Source organism: Bactrocera oleae, chromosome 6, assembly GCF_042242935.1.
Source record: "Bactrocera oleae isolate idBacOlea1 chromosome 6, idBacOlea1, whole genome shotgun sequence".
Taxonomy (NCBI): Eukaryota; Metazoa; Arthropoda; class Insecta; order Diptera; family Tephritidae; genus Bactrocera; species Bactrocera oleae.
The window spans coordinates 21,143,233-21,158,233 of NC_091540.1; the positions used below are offsets into that span (position 1 = coordinate 21,143,233).

At 33.6% G+C, this 15,001-nt stretch overlaps 1 protein-coding gene across 2 annotated transcripts; it reads left to right on the forward strand.

Annotated features, from left to right (window-relative positions):
• The first annotated feature begins 3,998 nt into the window (after window positions 1-3,998).
• Window positions 3,999-13,636, forward strand: SMSr (Sphingomyelin synthase related). 2 transcript variants are annotated; one of them, XM_036360337.2, is made up of 7 exons: window positions 3,999-4,014; window positions 4,078-4,387; window positions 4,446-4,956; window positions 9,026-9,371; window positions 11,070-11,227; window positions 12,770-12,936; window positions 13,012-13,636. In XM_036360337.2, the coding sequence occupies exons 2-7, from the start codon at window positions 4,277-4,279 to the stop codon at window positions 13,546-13,548; spliced, it is 1,830 nt and encodes a 609-aa protein (XP_036216230.1). In that variant the 5' UTR covers window positions 3,999-4,014; window positions 4,078-4,276; the 3' UTR covers window positions 13,549-13,636. The 2 variants fall into 2 exon arrangements, with proteins under 2 accessions (XP_036216230.1, XP_036216232.1); XM_036360339.2 differs by lacking the exons at window positions 3,999-4,014; window positions 4,078-4,387 and having other exon boundaries at window positions 4,591-4,719; window positions 4,778-4,956.
• The last annotated feature ends 1,365 nt before the right edge of the window (window positions 13,637-15,001 follow it).

Genomic DNA, 15,001 nt, shown 5'->3' on the forward strand with positions numbered 1-15,001 from the left:
GCTTTCTGGCGGCGATTTCGCAACTCGATTTGAAAGATCTGCTTCCTGTGCTCACTACCATACCGTCTTTCTAATGCACCCATCAACGTTTCATAACTACTCGCCTCGCAGTTTGAATTGGTCTGTAATATCTCCGCTGCAGATCCTTTTAATGCAACGAACAATGCAGCTACTTTGTCTTCAGCGTTCCAATTATTTGAAGATGCCGTCTTTTCGAATTGAAGCTTAAAAACGTGGAACGGAACAGTGCCATCAAAGGATGGAGGTTTTACCTTGGCAGAAGCTGACGACATAATTGGCCGATTTAATTGTAGCTCACGAAGACGATCTCTCAATTCATCCATTTCAGTTTTAATTTTATCCCGTTCTTCCGAAATCTGTGAGGACATTTCTGCTATTTGTAAGGTCACCTGCGATATCCGTGCATCCTGCTCTTTCAACTGTGAGGACACCTGCGCTGATATACGTGCATCTTGCGCTATGAACTGCTCTTCCAAATGCGTTGACAATCGCGTTTCTAACTGCGTTGACATCTGAGACATACGTGTATCCTGCTCTTTAAATTGTGTCGACATTTGCGTCCCCATCTGCGATATTGCAGAAAAAAGCATGTTCATGTCTACCATCTTTGACGAGCATTGAGCCTCTTCCTTTTCTTCTAGCTTTGTTGTCTCTTCTTCTAATTCCATGTGAAAGACATATTCCTCAACATTAATGTTTTCCGCCTCCATGGTCTCTCTCAACCGTGATTGTAATTCAGTTTTTAATCCATTTATCGCCGGAATTTATTTGACAATCCCACTTCTGACACCAATTGTAACAGATTTCTCGATAAATCGTCTACCTGTAACTCACTCTTGAGTTCGATCACTGGATTGTTAAATAAAAGTCCCAATTTAATGGCTACACACTTATCTTTATTTCTAATTAAAACAACTTAACACTTATTGCTCGTTATTCGAGCTTACAACTTCTTGCTTATAGCTTGATTGCTCTTATCACGACAACATTCTAACTAGAACTGTGTTTGCTGCACAATCCGGCAGCCCTTATATAGTAAATCTGTAACAAAACATTGCTTCTAGAACATTCTGGCCACTACGAATTCGCTAACTACTTTACTACTAGAACATTCTGGCAACTACGAATTCGCTGTCTAGTTGCTTCTGGCAATTTATCGTCGATTCGATTTTGTTCTATCATCCGTGTTCGTCACAATATGGTACATGGTTTCCTGAGACTTTCTTATAGTACGGAAATCATATGTCTGTCTTTAGCATAATGGCTGATTCACATATAACTTTTGCTTCGTACACAAATCAAAGCAAAGCAAAATGTTTAGTAATTCATATTTGAATTCGAAATATATTTTTGAAAATATGTTATATCATGTTTCCACAAAAATTTTAAGTGATTAGACTTGATTTAATAGCTTTATATCTTACCTGATAGTAGCTGCTAGCTATTAGGAAGAAGAAAATTGACAATTACTGTCGCAAAGACCGAAATTACAAAAAAATAAAGAAACGCAAAACCAGCAGAAACTAGCAAGAAAATATCAAAATGTTTTTTACAATTCCTTGATATCAACACTGGAAAGTAAATCAATAGAATTTCTATTTTCACAATTCAAAACAAAGAAAAAAAACAAAAACAAAGCAAATGCGTCAAATATCGCTTGCATATTTTATCCGCCCAAGGGCTATTATTTCGGAAACCGTTACAACAATAACTGTCCTCACTGCCGCTGAGATTGATCAAACATCTGTTTTTGACTAGCCGATTGAAGATGTGGCATTTTTTCTCGCCATACTCCATTAGATCGGCCTTAGCTGCCTCACTCCAGATTACCTTTTTTTTTGTGCTGTTTTTACTGGCCATTTTCACTTATTTAATTGATGTTGTCAAAAATCAAAATCAGCTGTGTTAAAACAAAATGTGAACAACAGAACGGTAAAGTCGCACAGGGAAATTTCGCGTAGATTAGATTCAAATATTCTCGGTGACAAAATTAAAAAGTGTCAGTTTTGTAAGGAGAAATCCTGCTAAGTCCAGTAGATTAGTAAGATAATCGACTCAACAGCCTAAATCTTGTGATTTTAGTAGGTCGGAATATAGTATTTTTTTAGTTTGCTGAATCTGTTAAGCTGAAAATAACAACAAACGACATATTAAAGGAAAGCAAAGCGTTCATATACCTTATGTTTGGTTCGCTTTGATGATAAATTAGTAATTGGTAATTATGTTGTCAACAGTAAAATTATTTATTTAAAAATTACTCAAATATTTGCAGGCAACGTTATTCTGTTTGTCTCACTGAAATTTTTTTACCATAAACTAATAATTAAGATTATTTCACGAAGTAACAGAAGTGTTTGAAAGTTTTTCTATGTTGCTGCTTTTCATTTTATAAGTAATTTTAATTTACGTCTTCACGTAATCTCGTACTCTATGATTCTTACTACTAAATGTTACAAAATTTATTCGTTCATAACGAATTTTTATAAAAATTCACCTGTATTAATTTAAAGTATAGTATATCATAAATTCATTTCAAACTCTAATTTCGCATAATTTTCAACTTGTGTCCAATTTTTTTATTTATTCCATGTCGTATCCTGAATTCTGATATATGTGTTCGCTATTGATGGGACAAATTACATCATCTCTCGTAAACGCTTTCGAATTTTGCTTTTAAAAGTATATATATGATATTGACGAGAGCCGAATGGCAAAACTAACTGAGATTTTATACATCTGAACTTAAGTCAAGAATTCTGAAGTGGATTCCGTATGATGCCATAGAATTAAATGAATATGATCAAACACGCCAAAGTTTCAGAATTTGAAAAAAATTGTTTCGTCATGGTGCGTATATCACTTTTCAATTGGGCAGGCAGTTTTCAATATAGATTTTTATTTTATCTAGCATATTAAAATTACAGCATAATCTAGCTTTTTATAAAATACAGTAATGCCATGTGTTTAAATATTTCGAATTATTTTATTCGAATGAGCTCATTGGATGATTAGTTTTGAACTCATCGTAAGTGAGCTTAAGGTCCGTACTATCGTTATTCTATCGGAGTGAAAGCGCATCTCTCTAAAGGCTGCTCTTCGAAACCGTACATCCACTAGTATCTTAATGGCTGCCACCTCTGCTTCAGAGCACCCCTTTTCCAGCGGTTTCTCCCCGCCCACATATCACTCACAGGTATGTGTGCAAAGAAGGAACAAAGAGAAAGCTGAGCGATGCAGTGGTCCAGTTATAACAGCTTTTACCGCAATGCACCTGCTAACGATATCTACAGGTGCTACGTGTAGAATGGCATTGGTGCTATTGTTGGTATTGTTCAAGGTGCCATGTTTCCAGATGACTGTTTCGTAAGTTACATATGAATGCAGAAAATTCTCACGGGTCTCTCTTTAAGTACAGTTTTGCAGATTCATGAACGATTTGTTTAACACAACCGGTAACTTCAGCTATTTCTTTCGTCTAGTGCCGGTGCTTCTATGGTCTATTCAGAATTTAGCAAATATTTTACGAATGGTTGCATCATCTGACCAAAAGGCTGTTGAATCTTGCGTATTGAACATTTTAAATAGGGGTTTATAAGTTCTCCAAGATCTCTTTTTACCACTAACGAAAACAACAGATATAATCTGACCTACCATATAAGGTTCTTTGAGAATGAGACAGTAGCAGCAAATTCGTTTGCACGGGAGAGATTGTTTCGTCTTTCCTCACACGTCTATTACAATCAAATTGGCATGTTTAACAAGCTAAATTTAGTGCAGTTGATTACGAAGGAGGCTTCGTGGCTACCTGGTGTGCTGGGATGTTGCTCAGATACCTAATCATAATTCTTGTCCCCGAACTATATTACGTTATTATGTATTTATTGAGAACATACTATTAGTATAGCGCACCAACACAACTATCGAAATGTGATAACATATCAGCTGGTATTGACATTAATAAATGCTTTTATTTACAAATGGCAATATAAATATGTATGTAAGTTGAGGTTTAAAGAGAAATCAAGTTGATTTGAATTCCATTACTTTGTTATATAGATATCAATGACTTCAATTGGGTTTATATTAAAAAAATAAAGGAAGTGCCACAAACGCCGCAAATGATGTTTTTTTATATAAACAATTGATTATAGCCAAATAATAGAAATAGTGAAGGAGATTTGAGCGGAATGGCGTTTAAAAGATAAAACAGCTGAAAGTTCAAATCGTTTAGCTCTAAAAAGTTTTATTTTTAATAATGGCGAATGTGGATGTCGATCATGGTCATAACAACAATGATATCAAAAATATAAATACCACACACGATATAATCCCACCTAATTCAGAAAAGCCTTGCTGGGAGTGGCAGGTAATTCCAAATGCAATATCTTTAATCATTTTAAATTGCTAGAGTTTTTTTTCTGTAGGAAGAAGATGTTGTAAAATGGGCTGAAGTTCAAAGATTTGACTACAATGTTATAAACTGTTTGGTAGCGGAACATATTGATGGGAATGACCTCCTAGAATTAACAGAAAATGACATTCGAGACTTTCGTTATCATCTTAAATACAGCCTTACTATGAGTGATATCAAAAAACTTTGGGTTGCTGTTCGCAAACTTCAAAATAAAAATTGTACATTAGCTCACAATTTTATGCAAAGAAACACATTAGGATTGGCTGATTGCTTCTCGTTTAATCGTCCGTATATACATCAACAATGCGGAACATCTTCCTGCTGTAATTTAAATCTTTGCAGTTGCCATGTTGAACGCAATGGTGTTGGGTCAAATTGTTATTATTCAGATGTGTGTTCTCCACCGGTTCCTCCAACTTTAAATGGCAGTACTGAAGAGGATAACATGTCTCCGCCCATGTCTGTCGATGGCCGAGCTACTAATATACCTCCAGAGTTATTCAAAACAGCTATTAGTTTGGGTAAGTTAAAGCAGATAGTGAGATTAGACCAAAAATTATTATAACATTTATTAATAGACACCTTTACCGAAAAATATTTTTTGATTCGCGACATATCCTAATAAAATTAGATTATCATGTTAAGTTTAACATAATATGTGATGTTCAAAATTGAAATAGGCCCACACCTTCCCATATGTCCCATATATGCAATATAATTATATGTGACCCTATAGTTAATTTTATGTTTGATTTACCATTCAGCATTTGAAGTATCAATATAATTTACTGATAATAATTCGCTTAAGATATTGTGTTTGGGATCCAATTATAAGTGATATTTCGCGTTTTCTTTTTTTTTTTGTAAATAAAATAGTGAATCGAAGTAATTAATTTAATTAATTAACTTCGCTTAGTTCATCAACAGTGTATTTTTGTTTTAATTTCACTTTATTAATTTTTGCGTTAACTTAATACTCGACACCCAAAGAGCGTGTAGTAGATAACTCGTGCGGCAGCTGCTCTGAACCCGTTCGAAAGCGTGAGGTGCTTTATATGCCAGATGTGGCTTCATTCAATATACCTAAATTTAAATGATGACGAATTTAAAGTGATTGCCAGAAACATCAACGTAAAGTGTGTACCATGGAGGTGAACAGGATGCAACGCATTTGAAGTTAGTGTGTGGAATTCTAATGAAGAATCAGATGTTGACTTTGAAAGTGAGGACGACGAGAAGAAAAGTGTGCACCCTCATCAAATGATATCATAAAGGAGATCTACGACCGAAAAGGGAGAGAGGGAAACGTCATCTCTAGGTATTCCAGAATCGAAAAAAACAGCTCAAAGACGGTCAGCGGTCAGACACTTTGACTAAATCAGAGTTACTGAGTCGTCGTTACACTCGTTCATTCATGGCGGCATATAATATTTTTAGAAACGATAGGATCAAAATTTCTCTGCCCTTGAACGTGGTTGTAGTGTTTTCATTGTCATCCAACGTCATATTTATACTGATTCAATACCCATTCATGATAGAGGTAGTTCTCGTCAGAAACAAAGGTAGTGTAGGATGTAATTGTTGGTCGTGTATACATGACGATGCTCACATCATACGGGACATATTTTAGTCTACTTACAACGCTCACATACGTTAACAACAAATTGAATAACGCCAAGCTGGTACTCGTAGGGTATTATAATTTGATAAGTGACATCTGCGGTGAATACTGATGAAGCTTTTATGACATGGTCTGAAGCTCAAGGATTAGACTACAATGGTATACATTTTAAATTTCAACCCAATCTCACCCGCTGTGTTCTGCTACTTAATCAATAGCAATCATCCGATCAAAGTAAAATCCAACGGATTTTAAGTCAACCTGAATAACTTTAAAGGCAATTATGATGATTTTCTCAAACAGTTTTTTAATCTGAAACAAATAAAAGTGCCGGACTTGATTTGATACCAAATATCTTCCCAACGAATGGTGCTACAGGGCATAAAGAGCCGGAAGGGTTCAAAATATATTCTGTTAGGCGTTGTCGTTCCTGCCATCATTAAGACCGCAGAAACTTCCCACGCTCTTGCTTTAAAGTTAACAATCTAATTCACTGACCTACTGTTTTTGTAGTGAATGGTCAAGTTATTGCCCCTGACACTACACAGTTTTGAGTCTATTCCCTTTGGATTCTATTGTAGACATCTATGCCAATTAAAAACGATGAAAATCCAGAAAAACTATGTATTCAACGGACGCATAATAGGATTGCTAACCTTGTCAACTCTCTTCACACTCACATCACCAAAAACAGATTATTTTCCTATCGTTAACTAATGAATAACTTATGTTTAATTATTTTAAGTGGCGTACTCGTATGATGTATATAGCCTATTTACGTCTCTTTTTTATACTTTTACAACATGTTGCTACAGTGTATAGTACAGATATAGGCTTGTTCACTTAACGGTTGTTAGTATTACCTAAAACTAATCAAGATAGATATGGAGTTAAATATATATAAATAATTAGGATAAAGAGACGTGTTGAAATTCTGGTGACTGGCTCTCCTTCCAATCGTCTGTCCCTGCAAGCGATAACTTGAGTAAAAATTGAGATATCTTGATGAAACTTGGCACACATGTTTCTTGGCAACCAAGGGCAGTCGGTATTGCAGATGGGTGTAATCGGACCACTGCAACACCCAAAAAACGCCATTAAACGAAAAACTATAAAGTGCAATAACAAAGTTTTTTATTAAGAAACCAAACTGTGATTTGGTACAGAAAATCGCATTAGCGAGGGACATCTGTGGACTAAAATATTTTTAAACCTGAGCGGAGCCATACCCCCTAACTGGTTAAATGTACATATCCAAACTCGTTAAATTTACATATCTTCCAAATTGCTAAAGCCAACTCTTCATACACTTTGAAAATCGGTAAAATCAGATAATAACCACGCCCTAAAGTGCGAAAACTCACTGAATAAATGCGTCACAAGCATGCGTGGCACCGCCCACCTTTGGGTGTAATCCCGTATCTAAAGAACTACTTTACCAGTTTTTAACAATTTGATTATCCAAACAATCTAATTATACACAATGAAAATGGGCGAAATAGCATGACAACCACGCCTATTTACCATACATCAATGTTTAAAATTTCTTTTAATTCTTTTACTTCCACGTATACAATTAAACATCAATAAACGGCAAAAACGTGGGCCCAATCATATACCTTCGGCCGTTTTTCTGACTTCAAACTAATGGTGCTCGCAAAAAGTGGAGAACTTATAGACATTGCTTATGTGGGACAAGAAAAGAAAAGGTTTAACGTATGATATTCAGGGTTGCGAATTTTTTAATTCAAAAATAAAATAAATTTTTTTAATTCCGATGTTGGAATTAAAAATTAGATTTTCATTTTTTTATCCCGATGTTGGGATTAAAAATTAAATTTTCATATTTTAATCCAAGATGTTTGGGATTCAAAGTGGAAAATATTACTTTTTGATTTGAATGAATGCTAAAAATTGTTAATCCTTAAGCAAATTTCTTTTTTTAATTCTTAATTATATGCTTAAGATTAAAATGTTCTTTTTTTCTATCCGAAAGTTTTTGGGATTAGAATTTGATTTAATTTTTAATCCCGCAGTTGGGAAAACGGTTTTGATCGATTTGCGGTGAGCCGATGCTAACGGTGGCCCAGACATAATTGATGGTAAAAAAGGTTTGCTGTTCGGTGAGACTAGGAGGAAATTATCTACAATGATCTGCTTCCCTCAGACTTTAAATTTGGCTTGTTTGGGATATTTTTATGCATCCAACTTATAGTTTGGATCTGGCATTAAGTTGCACCTTTCTACTTGTTCATTTTTATGGCGAATGATTTTGCTGATGAAAACTTCGCAAAATTATACCTTATATGTCAAATTGATCGCGATGACGAGATGAGTCCGCCCGACTGTCTATCCATCATTACAAGCGATACCTTGAGTAAAATTTGAGATATCTTGATTCAATCTTAAATTCCATTTAATTCTTTCACTTTCCACTATAGATGCACAAATGAAGATCTCAAAATCAAACATTGTACAAACAGTGCATTGACACTTGTGTGGCACTTCCATGCTTAAAAATCAAATGTGAGAAGCTCTGGTATGGTTGATTTATACCGAAAATATGATACCAACAACCTGAAAATATTATACCACCTTTTATGAGATTAGGGAATATTTTACAAACGTGTTCGAAGGAGTTGCTGTATTTTCCATATCTTATTCTCAACCATTTGTTTCCTTCCGATTCTACAAAAGTTGAAAGACGATTTTTTTTAGCAAGTTAAGTTTTTATCGTCAATGTCGAATTGCAAGATTTTAACTGAAGTTGAGCTGTAAACCGTAATATGGGCGTAAAAATTCACGCTCAGGTGTTCTACATTCAAACATTTCATAACGCTTATTACAATACACATTAGGTAATAACTATATTATTATATTAAACATTATCTTTCAACGCGATCGTCATTTGTTACACGTTTCTTCATAACTTTTCAAGCAGCGCATTGTAATCGGTTTTTCCTTTGCAGGTTACTCTTTTCTTGTCACATGGATAACATCCTTTGTTATGGTCATAGTTCACGAGCGTGTGCCTGATATGAAGCGTTATCCGCCATTACCGGATATATTTCTCGACAATGTACCACACATACCATGGGCATTTCATATGTGTGAGATAACAGGCACATTATTGTTTATGATTTGGTGCTGTGTTTGCATCTTCCACAAATATCGCCTTGTTCTTTTACGACGTTTCTTCGCACTTGCTGGAACAGTATTCTTACTACGATGTGTCACAATGTTGATAACATCTTTAAGTGTACCAGGCACACATTTGCAATGTAATCAAAATGATTACGCAGTTGACGATACCGAGTAAGTAGATTCAATTTACATTTTAAGACTAAGGTTGTAACTAAATATCTATTATGCATATTGTATGGTTAATATTTAGTTATCTCAGTCATTTTATCTTAACTAGTCTGTCTTTAATTTTCTAAGCGTTGTAGAGTAGTAAATCGATCAAACTATGCCAGTTGTTTAAACAAACTGGCAACACTTGCGTTGCAACCCTTCGTTAACATGTCCTTCGACGCATGCGCAATTGTTTTGCTCTACTTCTCAGGAGGAGTGTTGAACAGACTTGAATAATTTTTAGAACAGATTATTATCAGGAAAAGATGCCTAAAAATTTCAAAAATATATCTCACTGATTAACCAATATTTTCGGTAAAAAGTCATACAGACAATTTTTAGAGGTGCCACATTTTGAAGGCAAGGAAAGATTTGTTCAAAGTTTTATTCCGATATCTTTATTTATATTTGATTTATCTTTTGAAAAATGAATGCAGCTGATGGAGTTTAAAATTGTGTTACATGAGAAGTCTGAGTACTTGGTTGTACTCCGTTTGTATAAAATTGCAAAGTGTCAAGGTAATTTTACACACTTTTTGGTCCCACGACCATTGATACATTTAATAATGATTGCTATTTCTTTAAAGTTTCACTAAATATTGGTAATTTGCTTGACTAATTTTCACTATGTTGCACAGAATACTTATAATATCTTTGTTCACGTAATGGTTTTTGTGGCACCTTAAAGTAATAGAGTTGGATATCGATTTTCAAAAAGTATTTAAGAGTCATCGAGTTTGGAAACGTTCCTGAATAAAAAAAAATTAAGTATACATATGCTCTTTAAATACTGTAGGCTACTGGTCTTGATCAGTTGTCTGAATTTGACATTTAATTTTAATATAACGGGATGGTTGTAATAGATAATAAAAAGAAATGGCGACTAGCTACTCTGTCACCTGTAATTGGTAGCTGATGTTATACATAAGAAAAAATTTGGTAGACAATAGGGTGGAGCTTGAAGGTAAAATTTGTAGATTATAAGAAAGAAAATTTTTGGAAAAAAATCAAAATTTTTTATTTCGTAAAAATTTTTTGATAAGTGTTCTAAAAACTGTGGAGAGTCCGCTTTCTGGCTAATTAAAAGTTATCAACTTAAAAAAAAAATTTGTAGTCATTATTGCAGTTTAAAAAAAAGTCTTAAACGAAACATGCTTTCCTTAAGCGTTAAAATAAATTTTGAGTCAAAAACGGTAACTTTTATATAAATGTGAATATTTTTTTTGTCCAAAATTTACTTTAAAAGTTAGTGGGCCGATGTTAAAATTTTTTTTTTCTAAAAATTTTCTTGAGTTATAATCTACAAGTTTTACACTTAGGCTAATCAAAAAAGAAAAAAAAACAGGTTTCGCTCCACCCTAGTGGACAACCATATTACCGGCTGCTGTCCTATATATTAGAGGTATTAATTATGTTGAAGATAATGGAAATTGATGATATGTTAAAATGTATTTGGATACAATTTTTTTTGTATTAATATATGTGTATAAAATTAAGAATGAAAATCATTCTTATTGTTTTTGTCTACTCTGATGTCTAATTCAATTAAAAATCTAATGAAACTATATTTATGGTAAATAGCATCAAGCTCATTAGGAATATTGATTTAATTTTAACTTTTTACTCAAAAATTAAACAAATGTTTGCTTGTTTTTCTAGTCTATCTATAATCGAAGCTTTGCAGTTACGTATTTCTCGTGCCTATACGATTTGGAGTGGGCTTGGCATGTCTATTCAAGGTGTTCGTACATGTGGTGACTACATGTTTAGTGGACACACAGTGGCCCTAACTCTTTTAAATTTTTTCATTACAGAATGTAAGTAAATATATTCCTTATTCCTTTATATGAAAAGTTACTGCAAAAATCGCATTATATTGAGTATCTTAGAACGCTTAACCTTATTACCTTTAAGCTTTAAGCTTTATGTTGACAAATGGTCTTTAATCAGATAAAAAAGCAAGTTACAGAAATCACGGGAAACTTATGTTTAAATCGGCTCTAGTAAAAATTAAGCCATTAGTTTTGCATTAAATTGAAGGTTTTATTTAGGATAGTTAGAATCATATCCACTGTTATGTTCGATAACTCCATTTTCAGATCACTTCATAATGTTACTCTCATAGAAATCTTAATGATTTGTAAATTTCAATTCTGATGAACAAAGTATAAATACTATTTAACATAGGAAAAGGCTACAACATCACCAAATTCGCTCTAAAAATCTATGTAGAAATACTTGAAGACATAGATCTTAGCGAAAATCTCGAGGTAAGGTCTGTTGAACAAAGTATAAGTACTGTTCAACATAAGACTAGGTTATAAAATCCTCATATTCGTTCTGAAAAGCAAACTTGGAACACTACCGAGCATAAAGAACGTCGCGAAAGAAATCCTGACTATAGAAATTTAGAGCGCTTACATGTTTAAATATAAAGGAAACATGAAAGAAAAAATTTTGAAATAAAGAGAGAAGCTTATGCAAAGGAAGAAATTTTGAATCAAAGACGTCATTAAACTCAGAACTGCCTTTATAGAGATAACCTAGTTAATAAGCAAATTAAAATCGAACGTCAATCCCAACGAATTAGAGTAAAGAGAAAAAATAATGTTATAGAAACTGATTATAGTGGCAATTTGACTAATTTAAAGAACATTTATTTTTAAATTTAAAAAAGGGCTCAACCGAAAGATATTATCTAACCAAGTTACGGTTCGAAATCTATTAAACGAAAAAAATGTTCAAGGTTTTGAAAAGGCTTCTAACCTTCTTTATAACTTAATCGGCTGCTGAAACTCAGTGGATTGAGCTTTCGGTCATTCTGTCTAAAAATGTTAAATCTAAAGATATTTCGGTAGAGGAAGCCAACATTTTAAGAATTCAAGATAGGTATCGCCTAATTCGGTCAGATGCGGTTACTTGTGCTAGATATTTTGGCCACTCTTATCTACAGATCCTTAAGCTTTTTAAAGATAATGTCAGGATTTGTTGGACTTGGTGGAATGGTGAAGATTCAACAAATAATGACACGGAATCTAAATGTAATATTAGACTAATAAACCAGCTTCTTTAATTCCGGTTGAGGATATACACAATGCATAATAAATTCAGCTTTTTTTGTTCGTCATTGAATTGACTAATTTTTGTGCAATACTTTAAGCGTATATAAATGTAATATTAGACTAATAAACCAGCTTCTTTAATTCCGGTTGAGGATATACACAATGCATAATAAATTCAGCTTTTTTTGTTCGTCATTGAATTGACTAATTTTTGTGCAATACTTTAAGCGTATAATGTAGTACAGTATTATAATAAATGTATGCTAATTCATTAATATATTTTCTCTACCAAAACAGATACACCCCGAAACTTGTACTTTTTGCATACTATGACCTGGCTTTTAAATATGTTCGGTATATTTTTCATTCTTGCTGCGCACGAGCACTATTCAATAGATGTGTTTGTCGCTTTTTACATTACATCCCGCCTTTTTCTTTATTATCACACACTGGCCAATAATCAGGTGTGTATTATATTATATTATGTATATATATATATATATATAGAAATTATATAATTTTCATTTATTGAACAACAGGCGCTAATGTCACACGATTCAACACGAACTCGCATCTGGTTTCCGATGTTCAGTTACTTTGAGAGTTCTATTGATGGAATCGTTCCGAATGAATTTGACACCATCGGAGCTCTCTTTGGTTGCCTCTGCCAGCTTGTCTTGAATTTTAAAGACACTTGCATGTTATCAGCTCGTCGTATTTGGATCGAAGGACCACAAAATTCATTGAATAGTGAAACTTTACCATCGCTGTCGAACGTACCGGATTCACTAAAACTTTTAAAGAAACAATCGCAAACCCGAGAAGGCATTGGAACATTGATATCGGGTAATGCGTCCAACATACGGACTCCGTTACAATCGCAAACACGAGAAGACATTGGAACATCGATATCAGCCAATGCATCCAACACACTGACTTCATCACAGCCTTTTTTTGACGTAAGCAAGAAAATGACGCATGGAATTTTAAGGTCATTCGAATCGGCTTCTGAAAATCCTTTAACAAAAACATCATCATCAAGCAATAGCATTCAGGGGGATAAGAAACATCAGTAATTAACAAACAATCTCAATCATGCACAAATTGGCATTTATGGTATTTAAAAAGTATTTCCAACGATAATAAATTAAATTAAGTTCTTAAGTCGCTGCATTCCTTATATTCAGTTTTGCAAATACATCAAATGTGCGTACATAGCTTGTATAAATGTGGAGTCCTATTTATCAATGGTAAAGGTCATCCCTGACCGTTATTACAGATTTCCATATAGAGTATATTCGCCTTACTATGTATTTAAGAATCTGCAACGTGTGAAAATGAAATTTATTTGAGCAATATACTTGTAATGGTTTCCATCTACTAATATATGAATGTTTCCTAGTATATCAATCTTGCAACATGTTGCTACAGAGTTTAATTATTTTGTTCACATAACGGTGGTTTGCATCACCTAAAACTAATCTAAAACAAGTAAGGAAGTTCTAAGTTCGGGTGTAACCGAACATTTTATACTCTCGCAACTTGTAAGGATTAAAGCCGGAAAATTACTTCAAGTGTTGACAAAATTTTATATTAAAGGAAGTATTGATCCGATTCAACCCATTTTTGACACAAAGACATAGTAGGTTTCGAGATTTTAATTAATTTAGTTTATTATATGAATTTCAATTACATATCTTACATATTGACCAATATTTTCTGTAAAAAGTCAACTTTAGGCACTGGGGTCCACATATTCAGTACCTAGGAGCTTGAACACTTTTGGTTCAATTTAGACAATTTTAAGTCACAAGGTGGCATATTTTAAACGCATTATTTACCCCGAAACTTTGCTTGATTTGCATAGTGGAAAGAGAGTGGAAAGAGAAAGAATCAGATGGAATTTAAAATGGTGTTATATGTGAAATAGGCGGGCTTGTAATTTTCGCACTATAATATAGAAATATGAAAAGAAAGTTATGTATCGAATTTGGTTGAAATCGGTTAAGCAGATCTCAAGATATGGGTTTTCATCTAAAAGTGGGCGGTGCCACGCCTACTGTCTAATTTTGAAGTCGATTCCTATAAAATCATCTTATACCATCCCAGAGATAAAATTTAATGCCTCTGGCTTATTTAGTGCTTGATTTATCGCGCTTTTAGTCGTTTTTAACAGTATCGTTATATGGGGAGAGATATGTACATTAAACCTATTAAAGGGCGAGACCACGCCCACTTAAAAAAAAAAAAATTTAACTGCAGATGCCCCTCTCTAATGTGATCCTGTATACCAAATAACAGTCTTGTATCTTATTGTTTAGCTTAGTCAAAATCAAACATCAATAAAGTTATCAGAATAAAACTTTGTATAAATAGTGCCCTCACGGTATATCATCTAAGTCCAAACATTTCCAAAATCGAATTATAATTTAAATATAAATCGAATTAAAATAAAATATTAAAAATGGGTAAAATCAGGACATAAATATTTTCGAACTTCCGGTTCACTTGATACCGCATCTATCGGTC